At 47.3% G+C, this 25,352-nt stretch overlaps 1 protein-coding gene across 1 annotated transcript; it reads left to right on the top strand.

Moving 5' to 3' along the window:
• Positions 1 to 397: 397 nt before the first annotated feature.
• On the top strand, positions 398 to 25,352 carry LOC8037701 (sedoheptulokinase-like). The gene is made up of 2 exons (XM_042290246.1): positions 398 to 1,267; positions 25,064 to 25,352. Exons 1-2 carry the CDS (start codon positions 654 to 656, stop codon positions 25,350 to 25,352), a joined length of 903 nt encoding a protein of 300 aa, XP_042146180.1. The 5' UTR covers positions 398 to 653.

Genomic DNA, 25,352 nt, shown 5'->3' with positions numbered 1-25,352 from the left:
AATCGGTAAAATATTTAGACCACAATGTTCCGTACTTTCAAGGATCTATTTGTTATATTTATTTACTTATGTATTTAATTCCTCGATGGTAGCGATGTCTTCAGAGAGGTTTTTCCAGCCTGTGGAAAAACATCGCGGCCAGGCTATTTCGTTACAATGATCTAGATCAGCACCCTCTCAAGCTACAGGTGCATTTGTTTTACGATGATTATACAGTAATTCTACTGAAGGTTTAAAGTTTTAACGAAATAAAGATCTAGAAGAAAACGGTACATTTACAACGTTTGGAAAAATTAGAGCGCATCAGACGGCTTTGGCGCCTCGCCGAGCCTAGCGCCTCGCTGCGGCGGGAATCATTTCCGCGACCCATGAAGTACTTTTACTTTTACCCATACAGCGCACTAGAGTTACACAGTGATAGCCACGGCTCCAGAGCATTCGATGGCGGTTCGCTTGTTTTTCTGTCACGACGTAACTACGCTTCCCGAGGAAACGACGTATTTCTCAATTTTCTAGCGAGGCGACAATTCCTCAAGAGCGTCGGCGGCACTTCGCGCGAGCTCGGCACCAGTACCTGACGGCGTCCGGCGTCGTTTCCGCAAGCGCGGCCCGGTGATTGCAGTGGCCCCGTTCCTACCGCTACCGCCGCTACCATGAACGGCCGACGAGAGCTCGTGCTGGGTATCGACCTCGGCACGACGACGGTGAAAGCGTGCCTTGTCACCGGCAGCAAAGAGCCTCTCGTCTCGCTGGCTCGGCAGACCCAGGCCACGCAGCCCAGCGACGTCGGCTCGTCGGGCAGCGAGCAGGCCGCGCACAAGATCTGCACCGCCGTCCAGTTCTGCGTGTCGCAGCTGCCCAAGGAGCAGCTGGCTCGCGTGACTCGGGTCGCGGTGTCGGGCCAGATGCACGGCGTGGTCCTCTGGAAGCAGGACGGCGGCTGGCGACGGAATCCCTTTGGCCGCTTCGACGTTGACGCCGTCAGCGCCCTGTACACCTGGCAGGACGGTCGCTGCTCGGAGCAGTTCCTCGCCGAGTTGCCGAAGCCGGACTCGCACCTGCGACTGAGCTCGGGTCACGGCTGCGCGACGCTGGTCTGGCTGGTGCGGCACCGACCGGAGCTGATGCAGCGCTTCGACCGGGCCGGCACCATCCAGGACATGCTGGTGGCCATGCTCTGTCAGCTGGAGAGGCCGGTCACCTCGACCCAGCTGGCCGCCTCGTGGGGTTACTTCGACACCGTCTCTGGCACGTGGAACTCCGATCAGTGAGTCGTGCCTTTCGCTTTCCTTGCTTCGATTATCAAGTTGAGACGCACTTGCTGGTACACACATGCGCACACCCAACGTCGATTCAATAGACCCAAAGGTCTGAAGCGTCAAGTCAGAATTGTAGACAGAAGCCAACAGGACACGGTGTTTTTAACCTTGTAGTCATAATTGATCGGTTGATTATGGTTTGGTGGCTCAAAACCAGTTGAGGTGCTATCAATGCTATGCTGCTCCAGTTCCAGTTATGAACCCATACTTGCCGTCTTGCTTCGATAAAGACCTGTTTCTGTATAGCCTTTGTTTAGGGCACTAGTCAGCGCTGTAATGACGGTGGATGTGCATGGTTACGAAACTAACGTCTAGCTGCCAAGCAATTTGGAAGTTGATTAGGGCATACATCCGACTGTGTGTAATATATTCCAAAGAGGCAAGCACGTACGCCGCTCACCGATCTGTACGAAGTCGGGGAATGGAATATGAGAACATCGCTCCGCAACGCTGGCAGCACTGCCTTCGTGAATGTGACGCAAGTTGGATGTACGTTGTCTGCTCCGCGGCATCGGCTTCCGTCTTCCCGCTCGATTTTCTAATCTAATTGAGGGGTGCGTGGGAGCAGGCGACGGTGACTTTGTTCCAGGACGCCATTATGCGGGGCTAGACATTGTCATCATTGCTTACCTGGCTTACCATGTGACTGACCGCGACGACGGGACTTGTCAAGGGTGCCGCGTTCCGCATATGAATAAATACCACTGTGAATGCGTCATGTCAGTACAGGCGGCCTTCATTTGTTTTTTCTATAAGAGGCGGACAGTCAAATGAACCAGCTGAACGGTGGCGGTGTCACTCGTGCAGATTGCACGCAGTGTACCACTTTCATGGTGTTGACCGCAGCATTTTCAGGCCATCTCGCAGAAACCGCCGCGAAGAGGAGCTGATGGCACCACCACGGGCCTTGCAGCATAACTTGAGGCAGGGGCTATCAGAAAGCGAACGAAGAGTAGCTGGTTCCGCTTTCTTGCGGGCGCCGCCATTTTGGTGCTGATTCGAAAGTGCGACCTCGTGGTGCCAGGGAACTCGGGCGACATCGTCTCGCTCTGTCGCGGACAGTTTTCGCAATTCTAGGGGACGAAAAAGCGATTCCTGAGCTTTCAGGTAGGGTTTCAGGCAACTGGTAACAATTGGGTTTGAGCACCAAGGTGGCCGAGGCGTCGTTACTCTGAGGCGTTGCTTATGTATAGACGCTTTCAGGCAGCTGTGCATGGGCGCCGCCATAACCGACCTTCAGTTTTTGTTTCCTCTTATTCCGCTTGCTCTACTTCATCATTACCACAGCAGGACAGGTCATTGCCATTTTAGATTCTACCGTGTCCTTCTCTCCAGCATAGACCCTTGTGCAGACTCGTCAACGCCCGCTTGAGTGGCTCGGCATGGCGGTAAGACAAGAGAAGGTCGGCTATGGCGGCTCAATTTGGCGCGCGCTGAAAGCGTCTATTGGGACCAGTCGAGCCGAGCGAACCTCTTGCGCAACCGCTCACTTTGAACACTTCGACGATGAGAGCACCGCCGTTTGCCGTTCTCAGGAACAGCCGCAAACAAACGCGGATGTCTTCGTGACTTCGCGACGCAAAGCCGGATAGTGTGGCGAAGAGCAGGAAACTCGCTGCGAGAAGTCGGCACTGTAGACAGATGTTGAAAGAAGCTGCTACGTCGTGAAATCGAGTGGGAGCGATTCGCTGGTGGAGTGGCAAGCCCTAGCTTTGTATTGTGCCAATGCACGCCTCGTGCGGTATAGGTGACGACGGCAGAGCACTGTATGCCACATAGACTGTTCAGGCCGAAGTGGCACGCGGCCAGAATGGGGGAAAAAAAAGAAAATGAAAATCGGTGTGCAGATCACGCGACTTTATTGTTCAAACCGCTCCAGGAGAAGAAAAAAAGTATCCACGATTTTACTGGCGTTTGGAGTGCCCGCTTTTCAATAATTGCTATGAACTCGCTTGTTTTGTACGTAGCTTTGAACAAATAATCATCGTAGGAAATATTTTTGTCAGGGGAGAGAGAAATTCGGTGGAGGTCCTCTGTGGTAAACCAAATTGCAGCGTTGGGTTTCCCTTTCCACTTTGCTCTACATAGCTCAATATTGTTGAGCTATGAAGATAAAAAACAAGAAGTAAGAAACCTACGAGGTAGCAGTACGTTCCTCCTCCCGTCTCTCAAATGCATATTTCCGGCGCTATTGATAGGTATTGGCATCGGCCAGCTGCCGCAGTGGCGTTGTAATTACTGATTTAGTTCGCTGCCTCCTTGTGCGCGAAGTGGCCTTTTTAAAGCTCTACTGGCCGGCAGCATCTCAGGATAAAAATGCGCTGCTGTGTGGGAAGTTGTTATGGTCTTGTTTGTCCCGAGACCTATAATTATGAAAACTTTTGCGCAAGATTTCACTATTTATCTCAAGTGAGGCATACTTTAGTGGGTTGCTGAATTCGCTATTTTATTTTGACATAAAATATTCCAAGCACCGGTAAGGTTGCCCAATAAAATTTCAAGCACAGGGAAGGTACAGTCCTAGTTTTATGGTACAAAGCGCTTTATATTCACCATGCAGTGATGTGATTGATGCGTCATTTGCGCCAAACTGCTTACCCTGCTGTATCTTGCAGCATTTTACCAGTATGAGGAATTTGCACCGACATTGCACCAAAACTTCACTTTAAAAATAATGGAAATATAACTGCGCAGGCCTTTTTTTGGATCGTTACGATAGGATTGTGCGAGTTCTTATAACTTTCAAAATCGCCTCATATGACGTACTATTCGATCTGATTACGCATGAAACACTGACTGTATTCTGAAGTGCCCCAATCATTATTAATTATGTTCGTGTTCTGGTCTGGCGGGTTAGTTTCGTTGAGTGCGCTTCTAACCTCACACCGGTGTACTGCAGTGAAGCGACAACCGCGACGTAGGCGTCGCGATTTCACGTGTCTTGCTTCGCCGCAGCGCACTCGCGTACGAACGGGAAATCACTCCTCCAGAGCAAGTATATATGTATGTATATATGTATGTGTATATATATATATATATATATATATATATATATATATATATATATATATATATATATATATATATATATATATATATATATATATATTTGGGTGTGTGTATGTTTATACAGCCTAGAATTTCAACGGGCGGCTTGTCTCCCAGCTGTAGATGAGAAATTTAGTCAGTGCAGCACAGTCGCTAGCCTGGGGTCTGACGTGCACCAGGCAGTAGTGATACACGACCGCACGCCGGTACGGTGCTCATCCAGATCGAAACGGGCAAAGGTGGGGATTGAGCCCAGGATCCCTGGGTTCTGCTGCGCGAGCTTTCGCTCCAGGTGTTCCGAGCTGGTGTGCGCTAGCCCACTCGGCCACCGATCTCTCTGTATATGTGATAGACAGCGATATCCTCGAGGTATATTTTTTGCCAATTCGAGATTTAGCAAAGATGCTTCGGTATTGCAAGACGATTTATATTAACTCTTCTGTAGTTTCTTTTTTTTTTTTTTTATGTTTTATGCCTACCCCTTTTGTTTAGTTATCACCTTTATAATGGTGTGAGTAAATTAGAACTAAATTAGCAGGAGTAGTGGATAGAAGCTTGGGAAGACCTTAACGAGTTCGGCGGGATTGTTTTTAAGGAAGCGTACTAAACCAATTAATTGTTTGGTATGATATTCTACATCTAAAATATAAAAATTGACGCGTCATAACCAAATGACAACAACTTCGTTTTGTTTTTCTGAATTAAGAGCTGCAGTTTTATTGCAGCGTCGTTAACTTGAAGGAAACATAGATTTAAGTGCTCAAATTTATTTTATGCTAACATAATTTCAGTGGGAAATTTTGTACCTAAAATAATCACTCACCGCATTTGTGCTGTCCTTCATGAGTCATCTTGTTGCCGTGTCTGGTGCTTCCACAAACGTCTAACAGTCTTTTTCTTTTTTTTTTTAGAAATTTGCTTCTGTTGGTGCGATCAATGTTAACAAAAGGGTTTCACGTAAGTGAACAGGCAAAGTAGACATTGCCCTTTAGTTGAACCGGCGAACAGATGAATTTTAACGTGATATCTGCAGTGATATGAGTAAGAAAGAAGTGAGGTCTCATGCTCCAAAAGTTATTTTTGCTGCTCCAAAATGGACTTTTGGCTGCTCCGAGAGCCGCTCCAAAACGACATAGACCAATCACATCACTGAAAGTGTTTAAAATTAATTGCAACTTTTCGACATAACTATGGATTTAGAAGGAATTACTTTAATCTCGCGCGCTCATTTCGAGGCTTTTGCGCGTTGAAACAACTGATAATGAATCTGTTTGGTTCAAAATAACTAGAAATAGTGACTGCATACATCTAGGAAGAAGGAAGTTATATGTGATTACAATCAAACAAATCCGATTCTTGTATTATTTTCTCGACATGCTTAAAACATACAATGGCTTTGCGGTATTGAGGCACAGAGAGAGAGATGCTTGAGTTTTCATTCGTCGCCGCATCAGAAAGTTACACTCTGCACAGTAGGAAACACTTCACGCCGTTTCTTTTCACTCACTGTTCCAGGAAGCGGAAGTTTTTCTCCGGAATTGTCTCGACGCCAAAATAAACCTCGCCGATCGCCGTGTTGCGCGTATTTCTTTCAACGCCGTTGTCGTCGTGTCCCGAAAACCTCGAGAGAGCCTTTCGCCGCTGCCCATTGGCGTCGTCCATCGCTAAAATTAGCGGTCGAAGAGGGCCTCTATTTCGACGAAAATCGAGAGCGCTCGGTGGCCGCGGCACGATTCTCGCGGACACCGTCTGGACCCTGGAGACAGCTTCGAGCCCATTTGAAATATGTTAGCACTTAGAGCCGTAACCTCGTGGAAACTATCGAGCACATGCATGCGACAGGGTAAAGGGTGCTTCACACACTCGCGTTTGTTTACGACCGAGTTCTTGTGATCTCTTGCGACGAGAGAACACACTGGCACGCTGGCGCCATCTGTGAGGTGACCCTGGAATTGCATTTTACTACAGAGAACGTTTTGGAGATTTGCGATATCGAATAAGCGTATGGTCGTTTTATTAATATCAAAAGTTATGACGCCATCTCATCCGGCACTACGGCTTTGTTACCTGGGAGGCGTTGTCTAAGGACGCCAGAGTGTTGTTTAATCGTAAGAAATCGGTCATCAGCAGTCTGATACTTTGAGACGTGAAGTGCACGCTCAAATGTCGAGTACATATATATATATATAACCGCTTTCTGGCGGGTAGGGAGGGGGGGGGGGGGGGGGGGGGGGGACGCGTTATGCCGTTGTGCCTTCAGCGCTGGTTGACTGGCTGACCCCATTGGCACACAACATCGGCTCCGCTCGGATGTTATTTATTATTTCTTTTTAGTTTGCGCTTACCCCGCTGCGCTAGATACATTATTGCAGGGGGAGAGGGCGCAGTAGTGTGGAATGGAATCACTTAATGCTTATGTGCATAAGATAAGCTAACGAACGAGAAACATTGCGGAGGCCGCTTTGATTCAACTGACAGTAGAAAAACAGAAATAAAAGAGGTTGCTTGCTGCTTCAAGCAATCGCAACTCGTTGGCATTGAGCATAAAACAAGGAAACGAAGATGGAACGACAACGCACCCATCGACGTGGGTGTCTCATGTAACAAGCGTGAGCGTCGTCGTTGCTGATAGGTGGTTCTCATCCGGTTTGGCCGCTTGCCCTTTTCTTTCCGAGGGGCTAAGCAGAAATCATTAATTTAGTGTTTTTTTTTTTGTGTGTGTGTGTTTTGCTAGGCTTCATATTGTAGCATTTGATAGAAGACAAAGTTTAGACAACAATCTATTTAGAAAATGTTACGACCCTTTTTTCAGAAGTGCCGGCCCTCTCTACTCGTTTCCCACCTCAAGAAAAAAAAAAGTTTTGCGCATTGTTCCTACGCTGCGCAAAGTAGTTCTTACAATATTTGGTTGTCGGAGAAAGAAGTTGTTTGTGTTTGAAGCGTGTACGTCTTGATTAGATAACTTATATCTAACCTAATATGCACCCGCATCTCTCTTGATTCTCTGCATAAAGAGGAAAATGAGTAATGCTTCGCGAGGAGGCAAGTTCCTCCCGCGAACCCCTCTGCTCTTTCAACTTTTGCAGAGCGAAAGCTGGAGAGGATGCGAGTTCGGATAAATGGATGGATGGACGCTAACGGCTGTACCCTTTATAACCTTGCGCAAGCTACCATGGCTAGGTAGCTTGCGCCACCTGTCCTCGAAACTAAAAACCAAAAGCTCGCCTCTTTTCCAACTTAGGCTCTGCTAAAGCGGAAAGAGAGGAGGGCTATGCGGGAGAAGATTATCTCGATTTTCTAAACTCAGAGACTATCGCGTACTACAAATTCAGAAGTGCAAAGTCACTCCGCCCGTGTGTGTGCGAAGAAGTTAAAGCTCGTTTTGTTAACGCTTTCGCGTGCCGAATGAAGCGAACCCAAAGTCGTATACTTTTGATCTGGACGGGAAAGTAACGCTCCGAGAACAAGTCTGTCAGGCGCGACTGCTTGGTCAGCGTATGTGCATCACGCTATAAAGGTTTCCGAAAGCACGGTTTTACGCAAGCGAATTCTGCAGCGCAGATAAAATCTCTGCAAGCTGCGGAGGTTTAGCTTTGCGCGCACGTTTGGCGTGGAAATTTCGAAAGGAATGTGCATTGCGGATGCCGCAGCTGGTCGGGTAAAAACAAACTTGTAATTTCTTCTTGTTTTATTTTCCATCCAATTTTTGTTTCTGAATTACTTTTCTTTTTTCAGCAGATAAACGAGAGATTAGCACTAAGCAACAATAACGTATAACAGACAACTTTCAACGGAAACATCTTTGCATAATTTAGCCTGATCGAGAGGGTTTTAGATGAGTGTTCAGTTGGCGCTGTGAACGTTGCGGGTAGATTTTTAGATGAAAGAGGAAGCTTTTCGCTTTAAAAGCGCACGTGTGCATTGTACAAAAAGTGTGCGCTTAAAATTTTACGACATAAAGCCCATATATGGACACGCGCGATCAGGCGGGAAACGTAGTAGGCTCTTGATCGCGTACACTCGGCCACACCGTTAACGCGAACTCGCCATCGCCGGTTTTATCTGTTTCTTTTTTCCCCCTCAGTATTGAAGGACTTTATCAAAACCACTATAGTGATGAAAAGCGATCAGTTTGGCTACTAACTTAATTGTCAATTTTTGATGCCCGCCGGTACCCCTTTAAGGTACGATAAAACAAAAAAAACAAAAACGCCGAAGTTGTTGCGCAGTGTTTATGTATGAAAATGGACACGAATGAATACATAAAGATGGACACAAAACTGAATCAGACGCACAGTTTAGAAACTCACTAAAAAAAAAAAAAAAAGCTACGGGAAGTATAGTATTATTCTTCATTTTCCAACAAGATTACAATGTTTGAGGGGGACATGGGGGAAAAAAAAGTTGCTAAAAACAGCTTGTTGTTACCCCAAGCTCCCAGAATACAACAGCTCAGGAGGGCGCCATGTAACCAGTGAAACACAGGAATGAATAGATTTACGTGATGGAGAAATATATACTCTATACAAAAAGCACTCGCAAAGTCATTAAATCCCTTTCCTGATGGAGGTCTTCTGTCGTAAAGTCCCCCCCCCCTCTCTTTTTTCTTACTTTTTTTCTTTTCATTTTTTTTTTTTTTTTTTTTTTGCAGTTTTGTCGAGTAGGTTGAACTTGGCATTTAGACTCGACTCTTCTGTGGTCATATCTAAGTCCGTTGGTGATTAACGCATGTGCTGATGGCGAGCTTCCACAACACGGTTTCGCAAAGTGCGTTCCACGCTGGAAGGATGTATCATTCTTGTCTGGCAGGCGATAAGTGGGAGCTCGCTCTTGGCAGTCCATGTAAACATCGTACGTAAACATGGCGCCCAGCGGACGCCACCTATCGGCGCGAGTGCGTGGCTCTATTCATACACTACACGATATCAGTTGTATATCCTTTCTAAATCTAAAAAATATAAGGGGCTAGGGCAAAATAAGACGAAATTTTCTTCTGGCGGTACCATATACGTGGTTGCAGGTGAACGCGACTTTCGCGCATATTACTCACTTTACTCGTATATTTTTAATATAGAACGGCGAAAGTTGTCACCAAAATGGACGTTCTGCTACGTATTTTACGTTCCTACACCATTACGTAAATTTAGTGCACGTGTCTCGTATTGTTTCGTCGAAAGAAGTTTCGTGGCAACACGTTTCGTACACGACTTTTCATCGGCACGTTTCATGGGTGCACGTTTCGTCGACACTGTGGCTTTTAGCAATAGCTCATTTCAGGAACACGTGTTCTTGCAAAGTTTTGTTGACAACACTTTTTTTTTAACTCGTTGTTCACATTAAGAAAAAAAAATGAGGCTTTGCGCATTTTTCATACATGCCCCTGCAGTGGTTTCCCCAGGAATTGAAATTAAGGAGGGGGAGGGGGGAAAAGGGGGGGGGCTCGAGCATAGAGTCGTCGTCGTAAATTAAGGGGGTGCCTCCAGAAATACAAGAAGGGTGAAGTGTACCCCCCCCCCCCCCCCCCCTAGTAGGGAAATCACTGATGCCCTGCGCAAAGTACCACTTACGAGATTTGGTTGTCGAAACAATGCTTTTGGCGTTCCAGACGTGCACGTCTTGATACAATAATGTACGAGTAATCTACGATACAGCTACATTTAATTCAACACACGAAGGGGTGAATTAGTAAGGCTTTGCGAGGAGCCGGCAACCTGTGATTGGCTTTCCTCAGTAGACTGACACCTCAGACCTAACCGACCCAAAACAGCTGGGTAAAACCGGTTGTTGTCGTTGTTGAGGCACACGGAAAAGGCTCAGCTTGAAGAAAAATTTAAAAAAAAAGGAAGAAAAGAAATGGGCGTTAGTTTGGCACTGCCGTTCAGCTTCGCGGCATACTTTGTAGCGGAAGTTTGCCCAGATTTTTAAAGTCTTTCCAAGTGCTCGATCGAGAATCACGTGGTTTACGGGCCGCGGTTGCAGTGCAAGCTGCGAAGACGAGCCGAAAGCGGCGATCGTCTGGAACCGTCTCCAAGCTCGGCTCAGCCTCTCCGCTTCTCTTCTTCTTGCGTTGTCGCGTGAAATTACGTAAATGGACAATAATTTTAGGTGCTCCACGTTGTCCCCCTCCCCACCCGGCAAATGACGCAGGCGCTCGAACACGTGAGCACCTAATGGACCTTTTTCCAGTAAGGAGTGCCTCATGACGGTTTCGCCGCCTACTACAAATGGAGGGCAACCGGACTCGGAACAGATTAGTGGCGCAAGAAAACAGTGCCCCCCCAAGACTGGCGAAAGGGTGGTCAAGGTCAAGAGAAAAGGGTGTGCGCGTGCGCAGACGCTTACTGGAAAAAATTTACATTGCAAACGCTCTCTGTGGTTTTAAGTTGCTCCCTCTATGAAAAAATCCAGGCTCTTTATCCGCAGCAGCGGTGCGTGTTCACCATGCCACCCAACCGCGGCGTCGATATGCGTCACGAAAACTATCAGGCGGAAATAGCTGCATATGCCTGGCACGCGAGCTTCATTCGCTACACGCAAATCTCTTCAAAATCGCGCTTCCGTTCGGCCAAGGTAATAAAACTGTACGATAAGACCGGGAGGGAGAATAGATCGAATTGAGTGATTAAGGCCAATATCGGCGACGCGGAGGCAACTTTCGACATTTCGAAAAGCCGGAGACTGAAGAAACACGGAACTTTTAATGCTTAAAGCGTTGCAAGTTGACGTCGTTAAACGTGGTACGTTTACCTGAGCTTGCTGTTTTTCTAAAGTATGACGCAGACACTGATAAGTCTCAAGATTCCCCGTGTTTTGCTGTCCTTAAAAAAAAAAAAAAAAAATTAGTGTGGGGTAGATATGTTATGTTTAACCTCCAAAACCTCTCACCCTGCTTGTTCTTTTATAGAGCGCAGCCCTTAGCGCCCGTTTCCGGCTTGAGCGGCGTCGGCGTCGCCGTAACCGCACGGTGCATTATGGGAAACGTCCAATAATGCACCGCGGTGACGCGATCGTTACGTTATAAAACGTTTCCCATAATGCATCGCGCGGGAGAGAAGAGGAGGGAGGAGAAGGAGGAAGAGGAGGAAGGAGACGGGAGGAGGCGAGGAGCACAGGAGGAGTAGATGAGGAGGGAGGAGGGGAGGGTACGGATGAGGTGGAGGGGCATACCGTCCCCTCCGTACCCTCCCCTCCTCCCCCTCAAGAGCTGCGCTCTAATTGGGCATTACGAAGGGTTGTAAACGTCTTTCTTTTCTCTTTTTTTTTTTGACGTTTAACTTATAGTTTTGTAGTGTTTTCGGTTATGATGTAACGATTAATTATTGTTCGCCAGCAGAAACTATTAACTTTTTCTTGTACTTTTGGACCGAGTAATAGCCGATATCTGGTTACTTAATTTCCTGTACAATGCCATGTTTGTTCTCACTACCAGCTCGTGCTTTACACTGCGCGACACAATTAGTGCGAAAAGGCCTCGCTTGTTCGCATTGTAAAGAAGGAGGGTGTGAGCAGCGATTTATAGCAACGAATTTTCAACGCAAAGTACGAGTAGATAACGGTTATTTATTTCTTCTCGATGCGCCGCGGACTTCGATGTCTTCGCTGATGAGGCCAAATCGCTTTTTGCAGAAAGTGAATAACTTTATGTGTAGGGAATGGGAATAATGAAATTTTAACTCCAGTGAAGAACGCCGTTGCTGAGATGACATAATGCCTAAATAGCACAACATTCGCACCGCTCTTTATCTTAAAGGAGCGATGCAACAATTTTTGTACTGTGCACAAATATCGCTTAAAACGGATCCCTAATGTTAATGACCTATGAAACACGCGTTCGTTTTTCCCCTAACGCAATAGAAGTCCCAGAAAAAAATTAAAGCAAAACGAGCAGCGTTCACCCCCTCAACTCGCAGCCAGAGCAAGCGGCCACGTGATCTGGAGCCGATTATATGCCGCCAGTGTTGATCGTAGCCACGCGCTGGGGTTGGCAAAGCGCAGGACACGCGCTGAGTTCCACACATTGTTATGGCTCGGCTGTTGTCGTGGTTGCAGCGATTGGACACGGGTCACAACCCGAATGCTTCTCGAGCTAGCAATTGTCACGAGCCCAAGTCGAGTGCCCACGCAATGCTCGGGTCCAATCTATGAACCGCATTCAAATATCGTCACTTGGGTGTACTGCGATCCCCGAGTTACGTCATCAAATTTTGCAAAGGAGAGATTGACTGAAAATGATCGCTTTTGTCCCTGAAATTACACCGCAACAAAGAAGTTTCTTGGCCAATGGCGTTGCGTGTGAGTATCCTTGAGTCCCAGGTGTGCCAGTAAGCTCGTTTAGAGAGAAAAACATTCCAATTAAATATTGTTGCACAGCTCCTTTAACTGAAAACGAAAATGTCGGAAAGCAACACTCGATGCTGTCATCTTTTCCTTCTTATTCACGAGACATCACTTCGTCTTCGCCGTTTTCATTCACCGACCCTGACGTCAGGTCTCAAGCACTCCTCCGTTCTCCCTTGCCGCACGGAGGTGCAGCATACAGTGTCCTTCCCTGCACAACAATAGACGAGAGTCCTCCTTGTGTCCGGCCGGCGGACGGAAAAGCAATACGACACGCCTGAGTCCAGCCGACGCTAGTGGTTCTCACGGCTTCGGAGGCATTCCTGGTATATCTAGACCAAAACCAAAACAAAAAGCGCTTGCGCTAGACGTTGCATATCAACGAGCCTACGGTATACTTTCCCCGAATGAACACTTCCTACCGCGCACTACGAGGGGGGACCCAAGAGAAACCACAATTTATTTTTGCAAAATAGTTTTGCTGCGGAGAGCAGCTTACCAGTGCTCTCCGCCTGATGCAATACATGCTTGTCGTGACTTTTCTGGCACTGCTCAAAATATCCTGTAAACTCGTCGATTACGCTGTTTCCGGAGGCTTCTGTCGCTTTTTTTTTTACCTCTTCTACATCAAGAAACTGTCTAATTTTCATAACTTTTTTTTTTTTTTTTCGTCCAAGAAAACAATGAAGTCACACGGGGCGAGGTCGGGGGAGTAGGTAGGATGGGGCATGGGGGCCGTGCGGTTTTCAGCCAAAACCACCGAACTCTCAGTGCGGTATGGGCAGAATGACAGCCGAAGTTGTTTCGAGACTATAGTTCGTTCACCGTGACAACGGATCTGTCCATATCGCGCTGAGTGTTCAGCAGTTTCTGACCAAAAAAGGCAGTATATTCCCGCGCACCCACCCTCCCTGTAGCCCGAGCGCTCGTTCTGCAATAGAACGTTTCAAAGCCGCGGCCTCGTGCTCTCGCGCTTGTGGCATTGTCTACACTCTCTGCTTGCGAGTAAACGTAGTGTAGTGCTTCGTGTACTTCAACTTCACCCCCACTCACAAGTTCGAAAACAAGCAGACGCAATTAACGACATTTTTTTGTCAGTTTACTTCTGGACTGCTTTGATCTTTTGTACCGAATCCGTACGAGGTGCAAAAAGCAAAAATAGCTGAAAGGTGAACGGAAAGAAAGGTCGTTCGTTGCTTTTCAAGCTGGAAAACTTGTGGCCGACGTGAAGCGACGCAAACGTTAAAAATAGTACAGCTGCAGCGGAAAAAGAGTAGCACAAGTGACCAACGACCGGAGCGGCAAAATCGCGACACGTGGCGCTATTGTTCCCGTGCAAGCCAGTCACGTTCCATGTCTCAACGCGGGGGTGGCAGGCAGAAAGCAGCCCATCCTAAAGCCCGCATTTGTAAAGCTCTCTTATCCTTTAATTTTCTGCCGCCGCGCCGGCGGCGGCGACGTCCACCTCTCGCTGGACATCGGGAAACTTTTGTCTAGCGTCGCAGAATACAGAACCTGCTAGGGAATTTGGTCAAAAGAAGGAGTTTGGGAGTCTGCGAAGCACCTGGATCCATCCATGTGGTGGCGAGGACTTTGCTTCAACCAATCCTTGAGTCCCCTCGCCTCTCGCGTACTGCAGGTTCTCCCTTCTTCTGCGGCATGTAAAAGAAACTGGTCCGAGTTTGGGAATGTGCGCACCAAGCTACGCAGCAGGCTTCCAGGGTATCGCGTGCAACAACTTGTGTACGTGCACTCGAACCTGAATGTTCGAGAGGCTTCGTCCGCGGCACAGCGAAGGATTGACGCGTCAAGCGGAAATCAATCGGAATTATCGGACACGGATTGGATATAAATGTCAGTCTTGACGCTTTGATCTGAAATCAATGCCTCGATGTGAAATCGTACCTAGATTTAGAAACCGGAAGCTCTGCTGGAGCCTGGGACTTTTGTGGTTGCACTAATGTAACATTATAATTATTTTCATTGTTAACGAGATAAATGTATCGGGTTTTTCATAGCTCTGTGCGCAATCGTTTACGTTTTCTTTTTCAATTTTTTGTATTTTTCTGTAAAAAAGGAACATGAAAAATACGTTTTTTTCAAGCCCCTCAAGATTTCATGAAAGTTTACATCTCTACAGTCCTAACTCAAAATGCGTCTCTCAACGTAAATATGGCGCTATTTTTTTTTCTAAGGGGGGGGGGGGGGGGGGGGCAATATTTGTTGTTACATACGTGCCCTTTAAGAACGTTCTGTGAATTTATTGTCTTCTTAATTGAACTCTTTCCTGACCACGGGAAAAGTAGCAATTTTCAAAGGGATCCGTGCAAACGCTTTTATTTTCCTGACTAACTTGCGTATGAAGCAATAAGACACACCAAAATGTGGCTAGTTAGTTTTTTTTTTTTTTTTTTTTTTTTTTTTAAGAAGCAGGTTAGTATAATGTGAACAAAAAAGGCTTTCAAATATGATTGGAAATTCAGTGTACGTCCGGAAGGCGAATTAACGCCGAAACTTCTACAGCTGTGTCAAATTAAACAGCAAACGAGAAAATTTCTGAATATAAAAGCTGCTCCACACCTAGGGTTATTCTGAAAGTTCGTGTACCCTACTTAAAAAAAAAAAAAAAAAAAAAATTCCGTTTGTCTACTTTTTTGCACAACACTCGGAGAGCCAATCACCGCAACTTACGGCGGCATCTCAGCGAATGACGATGCAGAAGCATATGTTTAGACCGAAAAACGCAGTCTGAGTTGCGACATTAAGCAATGCAAAACGTCACGCTTGCATTGCTTAATGTCACAACTCAGACTGCGTTTTTTGGTCTAAACAGATGTTTGGGCATCGTCATTGGTTGAGCTGGCTTCGTAGGTTGCGGTGATTGGCTCCCCAAGTATTGTGCGGAAAAGAAGACGCACAGGCTTTTTTAGAGGTAATAACTGACGTTGTCTATCTTTGGTTTGCCGGAGAGTTAGCCTCCGTAACACGTATGTCTTTCACCGAATGAATGCTTATAATGGTAAAACATCCCCAGTAGACTGCTTTCTTTATATTCTAGCTTGGTTTTGTCATAGTTTCGATGCAGTTACCTCATATTTATAATGTTGTGCCCTTTTTTGGGAACATAAAACCTGCAGGACATCCTTGACAATTATGGTCATGCTTACCGACAGCCATCTGTTAAGCAACGCCTACAGCATCATTCGAAGTGCCCCAGAGTTCTTGTGGGCTAAAAAAGCACAGTGTTGGACAAAATACTCGATAAAAGTATTTACGTTAAGTTACTAAGTACCTGCTTCATAAAGTATTTAAAATACTACCCAAGTTACTTTCACTGTAGAGTATCTTGAGGAGAGTACTTATAAATGGAATTCAATTCCTTTTGAAGATACTTCCGCATTGCGTAATTTGTATCGACGTCTGTGACAGCGACAATTATACAGCTGGGCAAATCTGGGTTACCAGAATGGCTTATTATCACGCAACGACACAAAACGAGAAAAAAATATTGTAGGGCTATCTTATGCAGTCTGACTATAAGGAGCAAAATATTGTCACGAATAGACCCCTTTCAAAAAATCTGGCAACAGCGAAAATCCGCTGAACGAGTCCAACAACATTGGGCGGCCGGCGCCATTGGGAAGGACCCTGTTGCGGCCGGCATGGTTGTTTTGACTGTAGCGTTCTTGTTTCGTCGATCCCTTCGCCTCTGTATGGCTGCAGGTAGCGTTTTCCCGATCACGGGTTGGGTGAACGACCTTTCCCAGCTCCCAGCCGTTAAAGATGATGAGGTATATCGCTTCTTCAACAGCCGATCGGACTCGGAACGACAATTCGACAGAAGTTACAACTTTCTCGTTGAGGGGTTCGTGGTCGCCGCATCTATAAAGGCCAACTACGCAAGAAAAAGGTAATTACTAAGATCTTTGTAGTTACGACATCAAACATGTCATCAAAAAATTATAGGAACCGGTTATAATTTACGGGCTGTAGTTAGAAGTCGCCAGTACTCTCCGGATGTGCGACAAAACACGCGCAGGGGTCCCGCTTCGCTGTCGCTCGGACAGTCGCGCGATGAAGCACACCGCATAAAAGCGACGAGCGAGCGACCAAGGTGATGAGCGTCGTTTTCTAGAAATCCCAAACCAAGCGACGCGACAAGCGACAGTGGAACATTTTCGTTGCTCGTAGCCGACTCTCGTCGCTTGTGCCGTCGCTTGACTCGTCGCTCGTCAAATCGCGTTTTTTTGCTTGGAATTAAGACCTAAAATTTCAATGCGCAAGTTAACCAGTAAAGGACGTATTCGACACAAGTTCCTACTTGATACGTCGAGTCCCTTTTTCTTGAGGGAGATTTTAGAGTTGGGAAATGTAGAGCAGCAAATTTTGCAGTGAAGCAGAAGTTGCAAGCGCGTGCATGTTGCTTTCCATAAAGCACGCGCTGCACAGATGTCTGCGCTACAGGCAGCTTAAAGCGTCAGGTCGTATGGCTTCATGCGTACCTAACATATAATTTACACGCGCAAGTTTGAAGCACCGCGAGCTCGTGCATACCTGAAGCTAGGCGCTCGCGAAGCTGTCACGTCCACAAGCGATACCACGAGCAACATTATATTTGTATTTGACGCCTTGATTTCTTCAAGCTAGCTGAAACTTGAAAACTCTACCTCCAAACGCAACAAAGTGAGATTAAAAACACCTGACTCAAACACCCAAGGAAGCGTAGCGTGAAAACGGTTCGTGTTCCGTTTTTGCACTTCAGCAGGGAAACGTTTGCGCGGCTACGCCGCCGTCAACCGATAACGAGTACATTTCCGAATACGTACCTTATTGCCAGACTTGTCCAGATACCCACTCTGCTTACAGAGGGGTACGCAGCAGTTCGTTGGCATCGTGGGCAGGAATTGACTAGCGTCTACGGCCAACGCAGCGTATGCAGCGGCGCGCACTATCCTGCAGCATGGCGGCTGCCACTAGTTGCTGTTGCGTACGACAGGTGGCGCTTTTTTCTCTGATGGGTCTATTGCAAATGATGAGGCGGCGAATAACTGAACAAAATAAAAGTTTAATAGGGCGAACTTGTGCACAAAACAAAATAGACAAAGCCTAGCGTCGCAGGCGTCGATGTCGGCGAAACAGCAGGTTCGACCGCTGGGGCGAGACTGACTTCTGATCGCCACTCGGAGCACCTTTTGTACCCGCGTGTGTTTCTGGAACATTCGGCGTAGAAAGTTCGGCGCGTAGAACATTCTTAACTCGATCAGATGACAAGGTTCTCGAGCTTACGAGAATGTCAAGTTGAAAGAAAAAATAAAAGAGAAGTCCGCTTCCTGGTATCGGACCCGGAGTGTCCGCGCGAGAGCGAAGCGCGGTAACCATTCAGCCACGCGCCCGCTGGGCAACGCGCTTGGCAATATCACTGATAGATTATACAAAACATTTCTGGGACAACAACTAAGAGGTCGCTTTAGCTATTGGGGAGGATATCAGACTTTGGCGCCCCAAGTGGTTAATTTTAGAACTAGATGGGTGGAGACAACAAATACAATGGCTCAGCGCTCGGCTGACTTAACCGAACGCGGCGTCAGCGTTCGGCTGGAGTTCGTGTTCTCCGGCGAGGGGGGGAGGGGCTCTTTAGTTACCACACCGGCCTGCATGAACAATGCAGCATGCACGGCGCCCAGCTCAGCACAAAGGCCCAAGCGGGTCAAGCTCGCATCCTCTGACGACTGCTTTCGGGAGAGATCCGGCACTTAACGTCACTTCACTAATTGTTGGTATTTTTTCATTACACTGTGCCTCGCGCTATATTAAGAAAGAGAACATGAACATGCCCACAAAGCCTGTGGGCATGTGCACAGGCCTTGTGTTGGGTAAACTCCGAGGTGTGGGGGTGACAAACGGGTCAGAGAGCTTCGCCAATAGTGACATCGCTGAATATCACGTCCTGCGCCGCACCTTAGACGCATCGTTTAACTACAATCCATATTCCCTATATGGGGAGTTCACTATAAACGAACTTGGGGACACGGATATGAGTGAATGGATAACAAAGAGAACCCACATAATAGCCACGGCAGTGGTCGCACCTTCTTCGTGCAGGTTGCGTTCAGAAAGGCACTCAACGTTGGGGGACACTTTGTTGGCATTTTGAGAAGTCATCCAGCTCGTACTTCGTTTCCTGTACTGTTCTCAGCTTATCAATGTTCGCTTACAGACAGTGTTCGCGAGAGCAATAAGTGTCGGACTGACAGCGCAAAGAAAAAACCTCGGCGTTTCGTTCTAGCGGGGTCAAATATACAAGAAGCAAAACAAAAATGTCTACTTTTTGTGTGTATGTGTCCACTTCTCATTTTCTTCTATTTGTTATTTTCTTGACACTCAAGTCTGCATTGTCGTCGTAGGTCGTTTCCCGGTCTGCGTTGCGTCTGAGGCTGGCATCTTTACTTGCGTAAAACCACACCTTTTGTTTCAGAATTTTTTTTTGGGGGGGAAACTCTATAGAAATAAAAGGTGCCTTTGGGAAGGCCGAGGGGAGAACCTTCATTGTAAAAACTTTAGGCTGAAATATGAGTCACAATCGGCAAAAAAGCGATGTTTTCACGAGCTCAGTCAAAGTCACCGTAGTTAAAGGGGCGATGCAACGAGTTTTGTATTTTGCGGAAATACCGCTTAGAGCGGATCCCTGACGTTAATGACCTGTGAAATACCCATTCGTTTTTCATCACACGCAATCGAAGTCGCAGAAAAAAATAAAGAAAAACAAGCAGAGTTCACCCCCTCAACTCGCAGCCAGAACAAGCGGCCACGTGATATGAAGCCGATTATATGCCGCCAATGTTGATCATAGCCATGCGCTGGGGTTGGCAAGGCACAGGACACGCGCTGCGTTCCAGACATTGTTATGGTTCGGCTGTTGTCGTCATTGCAGCGATTGGACACAGGACACTACCCGAATGCTCCTCGAGCCATAGACTATCATGAGCCCAAATCGAGTGCCGACGCAATGCTCGGGTTCAATCTATGAGCCGCATTCAAATATCGTCACTGGGCGGTACTGCTACCACCCAGTTACGTCATCAGGTTTTGCGAAGGAGAGATTGAATGAAAACGCTCGGTTTTGTCCTCCAAATTACAGCGCAACAATGGAGTTTCTTGGTCAGTGGCGTTGCGTGCGAGTATCCTTGAGTCCCACTAGTGCCAGTAAGCTCGTGTAAAGTGAAAAACATTCCAATTGAATATCGTTGCACCGCCCCTTTAATCAGAGCTAGCAACAGGATTTGGTTGCTCGAAAGGATGCTCACGTTTGCTCGTGCCACGCCCGCGCCGCTTCATACCGAAAAACTCGGTAAACGGCGGAATGTCAAAAAAGGAATGTCAAAAATGTATTTTAGATAATGAGTTCAAGATACTCGGAAGTGTAATTAAAATTGAGTTTCAAATACTCTCGATCAAAAGTATTTGCAGGGTACCAAGATACTTCAAATAGTATTTAAGATACAGTATCTTGAGTAGAGTATTTCAGAGAGGCAAAAGTCTGAAAAAATATGCTACAATGCAGTTGAATTATGTAAATAATGTCTTTGTTGCGAAGACTGACGCAAGCAGTTAGCCATGCCAGACACGTGCACCACCGTTCTCACGACTGACTAGTTTTGACAGGCCACTAGCTCGTGATAAAGCTTAAACCTACCTTGAAACCGTAACATAGAGTTCTTCGGCTATCCACGAGATTGTGGAACATCATTCTCCGCACTAAAATTAATTTCTTGACGGCGCTTGGAGACCATCGATTACTGGTGATCGATGGCCTATGTGCGTGGCCAGGAAAGAGATAAGGGTGTTAGTAATTTAATCTGTATACGGTTCAACCTAAAGTTGGAAAAACGAAAAACATGGCAAAGACGTTATTTTGCGCACTAGCAGAGAGTGGTTCCTGCAGGGTATGGGAAAATCCGCCACACTGGTTGCGCGAGTGCATACGGTGGGGAATACGTCGAGAAGATGGGCATATCCACCGACGTCTAAAGCAGGGAACAGATGAGCGTCAAAAATATAGCATCAGCCCATGGAATGGTGACGTGGACCTATGCCAAGTCGGCACGTCACCGCATTCGTGCAAGTAGCTATGGAAACTGCAGCGCGGCGACCGTTTTTGTCGCTCATGTGTTCCTCGCCCTACGTCTGGACACGATCGCGAGTCCGCGGGGTAACGAACCGTTGCGCCGCCTGTTTGGCACGCACGCTAACTCGCGGTCGTGTCGTTCACGGGACGAAAACGGCAGGGAGGGGCTTCAGTAGTCCCGCCTCCAGCGCTAGGGCGTCCACACGGGGAATCGGCAAAGAGCGCACACTATTGCAATGGTATATGGTGCCTGGAACGCGTCCTCGGGTGGTTTGTTTACCGCGTCCAAAAAAGCGTTCCCTCGATTTCCGCCTGATGACGTCGTAGAAGCGTCATACTTTCGCATGTCGCGATCCTAGCGGCGTCCCAACAGCTGCGGTGTACGTGGCAGACGCCTATTCTGCTGCAGGTCGCTCCCCACTGTGACAGTCCACGGAAGCTTCGGCAGTCGGAAGTTGGAACGCCGTGACGACAGCGACACTCGCGTTCGGTTGTGCGTCTCCCAGCTTCTCGTTAGCACTTGTACGATTAACCGCCAGGATCGCGACATGCAACAGCATGACACTCCGGCTTCTGTGACGTCATTTGTTGCCGCTTCGGAAGCACTTTTGATGTATTGGCAGCATAGGACGCTAAACACGCCAGTCGGAGGCGCGCTTCATGATGGGACCATGCTATTGCCGGCGAGGTGTTTCGGTGGCGCCTTCTTATGGCGCATATCCGTGACGTCACCGCCAGACCTACACTCTAAAAAAGGGTGTCGTCTTACGCCCTTTTGTCCTATATAATGCGCCCCAAAACTTCAGTTCGACGTACAGCGCACTGACGTCAAACAGACGGTCCCAACTTCTAGGAGGGACTTGACGACGATGACGATATAACTTATTACGCAACCAAAGTACGTTTCAAAGACCATAAAAAAAAATTCACTAAATGAAAAAAAAAACTTTTTAAATACAACAACTTTTTTTTTTTTTTTTTTTTTTTTTGTAGTCAGTTACACGTACAGTTTCCGGCGATATGAAAGACCCACTGGGAGCGCGTGGCCGAGGCAGTGGCTGGCGGGGGCGCTACGAGCGCTCCGGGCAATTCCATTCTGCTTCGAGGGGAGGACGCTCACTCGGGGCTCAGCACAAACTGATAAGCGCGCGCTTTATCTGAGCCCCGAGTGAGCGTCCTCCCCTCGAAGCAGAACGGAACTGCCCGGAGCGCTCGCAGCGCCCCCGCCAGCCACCGCATCGGCCACGCGCTCCCAGTGGGTCTTTCATATCGCCGGAGACTGTACAATTGGTATTTTAATAAGTTGTACCACTCGGCTATCAAGCCGCCCATGAAAGTTTATGCCATCGGTTCGACTCCAGTGCGCGCTGTACGTCGAACTGAATTTTTGGGGTGGGACAAGGGGTGTAGAAACTAGGAACATACCTTTTTTTTTCTTTTTTTTCATTAGAGTGTACAGTTGCTAACGACAAGTTTCATGGTGTGTGTCGAAATCACGTTGGAGGTTTTGCCATCGTCGAGTTCTCAAGCCAACACCGTCAAAGTACACAGTCTGGCATTACTCTTATTTTCATCAAATACAGAAAAAAAGCACCCTGTTCTCGAGACGTCACAGTGAGCGTTTGACCATTCGTGAAAGGCCGACCTCGGCGACCGGTTTTTGTCGCGCACGTCTCCAATAGGGTTGAGCTGGGCATCCGAGAGAGATGCCCCGCCGAGTTCTCATCCTGCCAGGCATCTCCTCAGGCCAGCACCATTTTTGGCGTAGTTGCGTATGGTGCGTGCCTTGCTTGCTTTCCGAAGTGACAAATGTCCGCGTGCCCGGCTGTGAAGATCGCTCGCTAGGGCTGTGATTTTGTAAAACATTGAACCGGTGTCGCTTTGAAAACCGCGCGCGGCGCCACTAGCGGAGGGGCTGGCGTTCGACCATGAGACTCTGGCGTCTTTCCGCGTGCGAGGCTGTGGCCGTGGAAGCGCGCAAGGACGGGTCTTTGGTTCTCCAAGCCGCGAGGGTGAGGGTGACTTTGCGCGAGGGCTGGGCAGACCTAAAAGAAATGTAATCTAGCTGTTCTCCGCTTTTCCCCGTCTTGTAGAATATGCAACCACTGCACTTTTTCACAAAATAGACGAGACATTAATATCCTGAAATTAATCTACCACGAATCCGTTCACTTTTTAGAACAAAAATCAAGACTATTTCATTCGTGATACAAGACACATCAATTTCGCTACAATCATTTTCCACAAGGACGCCATTCCCAGACAAATTCTTTCCCGCAAAGCTAATATCAGAAATAGGTTCCTTTTTTTATTATTATTATTATTGTTTGTCTGGAATTTTGATGTTGTTCATGTAAATTTATTTTGTTTCTAAAAAGAAATTAAGAAATTCAAAATGTATAATATGCTGAACAAGAGCAAAATGCGGTGCTCTACTGCGCTATTCGGAGAGGTGAGCTTCGTTTCATTCACTTCTTTCGTCAATTACGCCTGGCATCTTGTGCAGGCATATCAAAATACGAAGGAAACAAACGAAAACTTGTATGTGTGCTCGCACACGCACAGAGACTGCCAGTGGAGTGACTTGAGATACGAGTGAGGTCGACCTAACGTCGGTCACTATATATACGTTTTTTGTTGTTTTTTTCTTACACGAACTTGCCGCTTTTTTATGAGACTATGCTACCGCCTTGCGCACTTTAAAAGGCCCCTGACAAGCCCCCCCCCCCCCACCCCCCCCCCAAAAAAAAAAAAATTTTTTTTCTTGTATGTTAGGCGAAAAAATGGTATATCAGGATAGCACCAAAGGATTGTTTCACTTTAAAGTTGCGTCGTTTTTTTTTTGTTTTTTTTTCCTAAAGAATAGAATAACGAAGTTAATTCGAAGTACCGCCAATGCCCTGTGACGTAACTATGTGCCGCAAGATGTCGGGGCGGTCAGAAGGGAGGCATCGCCGGAAGTCATGTGAGTTGTATCACTCCTCGTGCTTACTGCGACCGCGTCTAATATCTTTTTTTTATATATATACTCTTGTCATTCTGCGCACCTCCGCGAGCAATCCAAGCATACAAGGTTTTTTTCTATTTGCTTTTCATCGCCTAATGTTTGCTGTAACTGTAGGAGAGGAGTCAGTGAACCTAGTAAACAAGTTCTGCTATTGTTCTAGACAAAACGCGTACTTTAAGTTTATGCTCGACATTTACTTGTACTTGGTACACTCACCAGTTCGTATTCTCTAGACGGCAAACATCTTCAGCCTGGAGAGTATCCGACGATTCGACGACCTCGTTATCTGAACCTTCAGCAGTGCGATCGGGCGTGTCGTATGCTACACATCCTAACTTCTGCGAGCGTTCCATTTTTTTTCTCTTTTCTTTTTTTTCAAAGCTCGATAGCTTGTTTTCTGCTTAGTATAGCTCTGTACTATCGGACCGATTGCATGCACTCGTACGCTGGCTTGTACTCGCAACGCTTTCATCATTGACCTCCATCACGTCGATCTACTGAGCCTTCGTCCACAACTTTTACGGCGTGCAATCTAACCCACGGTGCAGTGGTAAAAAGCTAGTGGAACTGAAACTTCGTTTTCTACAATCTCTCATGAAGAAGACAAAAAAAAAAAAAAAAGTCTTAAGCACCGTGCCTAAGACTTTTTTTTTTTTTGTCTTTGTTTTGTGGAAAGCACGAGGAGTGACACTCACGTGACTGCCGGCGAACACAATGTAGGGATGTAGGTCGATTACTCCCTTCTGACCGCCCCGACACCTTGCGGTACACTGTTACGTCACAGGGCACTAACAAACACTTTGAATTTTTTTTTTTTTTTTTTTTTTTTGGGGGGGGGGGGGGGGGGGGGGCGTGTCAGAGGCTCTTTAGCTGCAAAAGAAGAAACCCCTTATCTTAAACAACCCACGAACCGCGCTCAAATTCAAAACCAAAATTTTACGTCGCTAATTTTTTTTTTTTTTTTTTTGCTTTTGGTGCAGTTGAAATATGTTTGATACTTTTTTTTAGAACGGGCCTCAGAAGCAGGGGCGACAGCGGCACCTTGTGCACGAAGCGTTAACTTCCACCACATTATCACCTTGAACGGAGTTAAGCAGCCTGCAAATGTGAGCGGGTTCTGAGCTTACGCTCCGAACTGCGCACTCAAATATGATGTCCAGTGAATATCCCACTCTCGGCTGTCGTATGGTTATGTAACGCGGCAAGGCATGTGCCTCTTCTGCGCAGGCTGTCGGCGGCAGGTCTTCCCCCGGAGCTGCTGCCGGACGTGGCCCCACCGTGCCGTCGCGCGGGCACCCTGAACGGGGCCTGGTACGGCGTCCCGTCCGGCACCCCCGTCCACGTGGCGCTGGGGGACATGCAGTGCTCCGTGCTGTCGGCCGCCGTAGCCGCCGAGACCGACGCCGGTGAGCCGCAATTCTGCGAGCATCTTTTTAGAAGCGACCGGGACAATCGCCTGTCAGAACGGCGGCGTGAACGCTGCCATGTTGCGGGTTGCGAATCCTGGAAACCGTAA

Source organism: Ixodes scapularis, unplaced genomic scaffold, assembly GCF_016920785.2.
Source record: "Ixodes scapularis isolate PalLabHiFi unplaced genomic scaffold, ASM1692078v2 PGA_scaffold1__304_contigs__length_218370807, whole genome shotgun sequence".
NCBI classification, from domain to species: Eukaryota; Metazoa; Arthropoda; class Arachnida; order Ixodida; family Ixodidae; genus Ixodes; species Ixodes scapularis.
Note: the sequence above shows the minus strand (reverse complement) of the source record. Positions and strands in the feature narration are given on the sequence as shown.